We start from the raw sequence: 3,593 nt of genomic DNA on the forward strand, positions 1-3,593 counted from the left end.
TTCCTAGGCATAGATAATGGAATACAGTTCATCACATTGGATATAAACAAGATATTATGATGGCTTGAGGCTATAAGAGGGGGAAAATTGGAGAAAGTCAAATAGCTACCATGCATCATACTCCTAAGGAGTGTGGGTATTTTCATATACCTGTATCATCACAAGGGTTCTATGAAGAAAGGGATCATTGTCTCCAACCCTTCTACCCTATATTGGTGGTTAGGAGTTTAGGGGACAGAAAGTTCTGCGGAAGCTTCTCTTTATGGTGTTCTTTAGCTCCTTATTCCTAAGACTGAAAATAATTGGACTAAGAAAGGGGGTGAAGACTGTATAAGTGGTGGTCATCAGAATGTTACTGTCCATAGAATGAGGGCCCTTGGGTTTGACGTAGATGATGGAGGCAAAACCGTAGTGCACGACCACTATGGTGAGGTGGGAGACACAGGTGGAGAAGGTCTTGTGCTGGCCCTCAGTGGAGGGGATCCTCAGGATGGCAGCCACGATGAAGACATAGGAGAGGACGATAAGGAATAAGCACCCAATCAGGGCTGTGACACAGACCAGGATCACAGCCAGGGTGAGAGAGGCTGTGTCCCTCCCACAGGACAACTTCAAGAGGGAAAAAATATGGCAGAAAAAATGGTGAATCTCATTGGACCCACAGAAGGTGAGATGAAAAACTATCAATGTCACCATCAACCCCACAACTGAGCCACCAGCCCAGCACCAGGACACAAGACGGGCACAGTCACGGGGGCTCATGAGCACATTGTAGCGCAGTGGGTGGCAGATGGCCACGTAGCGGTCGTAGCCCATGATCATGAGCAGGAAGGAGTGGGTGTAGCCAAACGTAAAGGAGAAAAACATCTGGCTGGCACAGGCCACAAAGGTGATGGAGCGGTGGGTGGACAGCATGTCCATCAGCATTTGAGGGGTAATGGTAACAGTGAACAGAATCTCAGAGATGGAGAGGGCGCACAGGAAGAGGTACATGGGGGTGTGGAGGCTGTGCTCCCTCCAGATGGTGCCCATGATGAGCAGGTTCCCCAGCAGTGTGAACAGATACATCAGCAGGTACAGCAGGAAGAAGGTGGGCAGGAGATGCTGAGGGAAGTTGGAGAAGCCAATGAGGATGAATTCAGACACCGTGCTGTAGTTCTGACCAGACAAGGATGCTGCACCTGGGGAGATCAGAAAGAGAATGAAGGCCCAGTGGTTAAAACAGAGGCGCAGCTGCTGCTGCTGCTAAGTCACTTCAGTCGTGTCCGACTCTGTGCCACCCCCAGAGATGGCAGCCCACCAGGCTCCCCGTCCCTGGGATTCTCCAGGCAAGAACACTGGAGTGGGTTGCCATTTCCTTCTCCAATGCATGAAAGTGAAAAGTGAAACTGAAGTCGCTCAGTCGTGTCCAACTCAGTGACCCCATGGACTGCAGCCTACCAGGCTCCTCTGTCCATGGGATTTTCCAGGCAAGAGTTACTGGAGTGGGGTGCCACTGCCTTCTCCAAAACAGAGGCGCTAGCATACCTTAAAGGCCAATTGAAGAGCTCTATACTGTACAGATGGAGAAGGAAATGACAACCCACTCCAGAATTCTTGCCTGGAGAATCCCATGGACAGAGGAGCTTGCCAGGCTACAGTCTATGCTGTTGCAAGAGTAGGACACGACTGAGTGACTAAGCACATACTATACAGAGAAGTTGGACTTACCTAGTGGCTCAGACAGTAAAGTATCTGCCTGCAATGCAGGAGAGCAGAATTCAATCCCTGGGTTGGGAAGGTCCCCTGGAGTAAAGCAATCCACCCCAGTATTTTTGCCTGGAGAATTCCATGGACAGAGGAGTCTGGCAAGCTACAGTCCATGAAGTCACAAAGAGTTGGACAAGACTGAGCAGCTAACATTTTCACTTCACTTCTTTTTTTCATGCTGTACAGGAAGTGCCTAACATATGAATCTTCAAGTTGTAAACTTTCAAAGATATGAACTTGTGTTCAAATGTCCACTCATATAAGTTAGTTCACATATTTGGTGAGACCTGCTATACTTTTCAAGGTACTGTGCTCTAAGATTAAAAATGTTTTCTTTATTTTTTGTGTTTATTTATTTTCTATGTATTTTTTTGTGTGAAAAGTATTATAAGCTGGTAATGGTATAGTATTATATAGACAATTGTGTTAATTGGGTACCTAAGCTAACCTTGTTGGACTTGAAAGAAAATTACACTTATGAACGCACTCTGGTAATGGAACTCATTTGTATGTAGGGGGCTTACCGTATATCCATTTGCTTAACTTCTCTGGGTCACACAGTCTCCATCAGTAAGTTGGAATAAATCATTATAGCTTTTGCCTTTCAGCAGTGTGATAAACATCAGTGAATTAAGTGCTTAAGACATAGTTTTGGTTCCTGGGTGTTTATTAACAGCAATGAAAAGAAATATAATATCCAGGTTTGTAATCAAGACAGACATAGATGATCGGGGTCATAGTTTCCTGAATACTGTGCCTGTTCTAGATTGGATTTCGGATTTATCAAAATAATTTTTCCTCTGAGAGATTTTTCTTTTAATTGAGTAACCCGTTCGTCTTTATTTCAGTACTGTCTTCTTTTAGTACTGAATTCATTCCTGCCATCGTATCCTGTGTGTGCGTATATGCATGCATGTTAAGGTGCTTCCAACCCTTTGTGACCCTACAGACCATAGCCCACCAGGCTCCTCTGTCCATGGGATTCTCCAGGCAAGAATACTGGAGTGGGCTGCCATGCCCTCCTCCAGGGGATCTTTCCAACCCCTGGATTGAACCCACATCTCTTATGCCTCCTGCATTGTCAGGCAGGTTCTTTACCACTAGCGCTACCTGGGAAGCCTGTGTCTGCTCAGTCACTCAGTCATGGCCAACTATTTGTGATCCCATGTACTGTAGTGTGCCAGGCTTCTCTGTCCATGGAATTTTCTAGGCAAGGATACTGGAGTGTGTTGCCATTTCCTACTTCACTGGGAAGCCTATATATGCAATCTGAAGAGAAACCAGATTATTGCATATAAATAAATATATATACACCTAAAGAAATTGAAGGGAACATTTGAAAATAAAAGGACGGGTGAATATATGCCAGGCAAATGTTCACCAAAGGAAAATGAAGAAGCAATGCTGAAAGCAGAAAAAATAGAATTTAATGAAATAATAATCATAAAATATCTGATACCATATGCCAGTAAAAGGAACCAGGTTCCCTGGAGAAGTGGTCTGTGCATGGATGCAAACCTAGATCTCTTCAACAGTGCAATGGAACTTTCACTGAATAGTGTGTTAGTGCTAAAGGATACTGGAACCAGACTGAAAATGTGCCCATTGGCATAGCTGAGCATCAGAAAGAGTGCTCATGTGCAGACGATGGAGGAACAGCTAAAGGATGCCAAGAAGAAGCAATTAGGAAATCCAGAAGGTGAAAACTTTCAAAGAACAATTAGTTGAATCTCATCAGCAAGCCAGGGTCATGAAAAGGGTGAAGAGAAATTCAAGGGACATAACAATCACATCCAACATAGAGTACTAGATTTGATGTGGATTTAGATAAGCTAGTTGTAAGG

General features: G+C 44.6%; 1 protein-coding gene across 1 annotated transcript; it reads right to left on the minus strand.

Annotated features, from left to right (window-relative positions):
• Positions 1–219: 219 nt before the first annotated feature.
• Positions 220–1,164, minus strand: LOC129641932 (olfactory receptor 10H4-like). Its single transcript, XM_055566506.1, has one exon. It carries the CDS (start codon positions 1,066–1,068, stop codon positions 220–222), a length of 849 nt encoding a protein of 282 aa, XP_055422481.1. The 5' UTR covers positions 1,069–1,164.
• Between the last annotated feature and the right edge of the window lie 2,429 nt (positions 1,165–3,593).

The sequence above is a fragment of the Bubalus kerabau genome, chromosome 1 (assembly GCF_029407905.1).
Source record: "Bubalus kerabau isolate K-KA32 ecotype Philippines breed swamp buffalo chromosome 1, PCC_UOA_SB_1v2, whole genome shotgun sequence".
Lineage (NCBI taxonomy): Eukaryota > Metazoa > Chordata > Mammalia > Artiodactyla > Bovidae > Bubalus > Bubalus kerabau.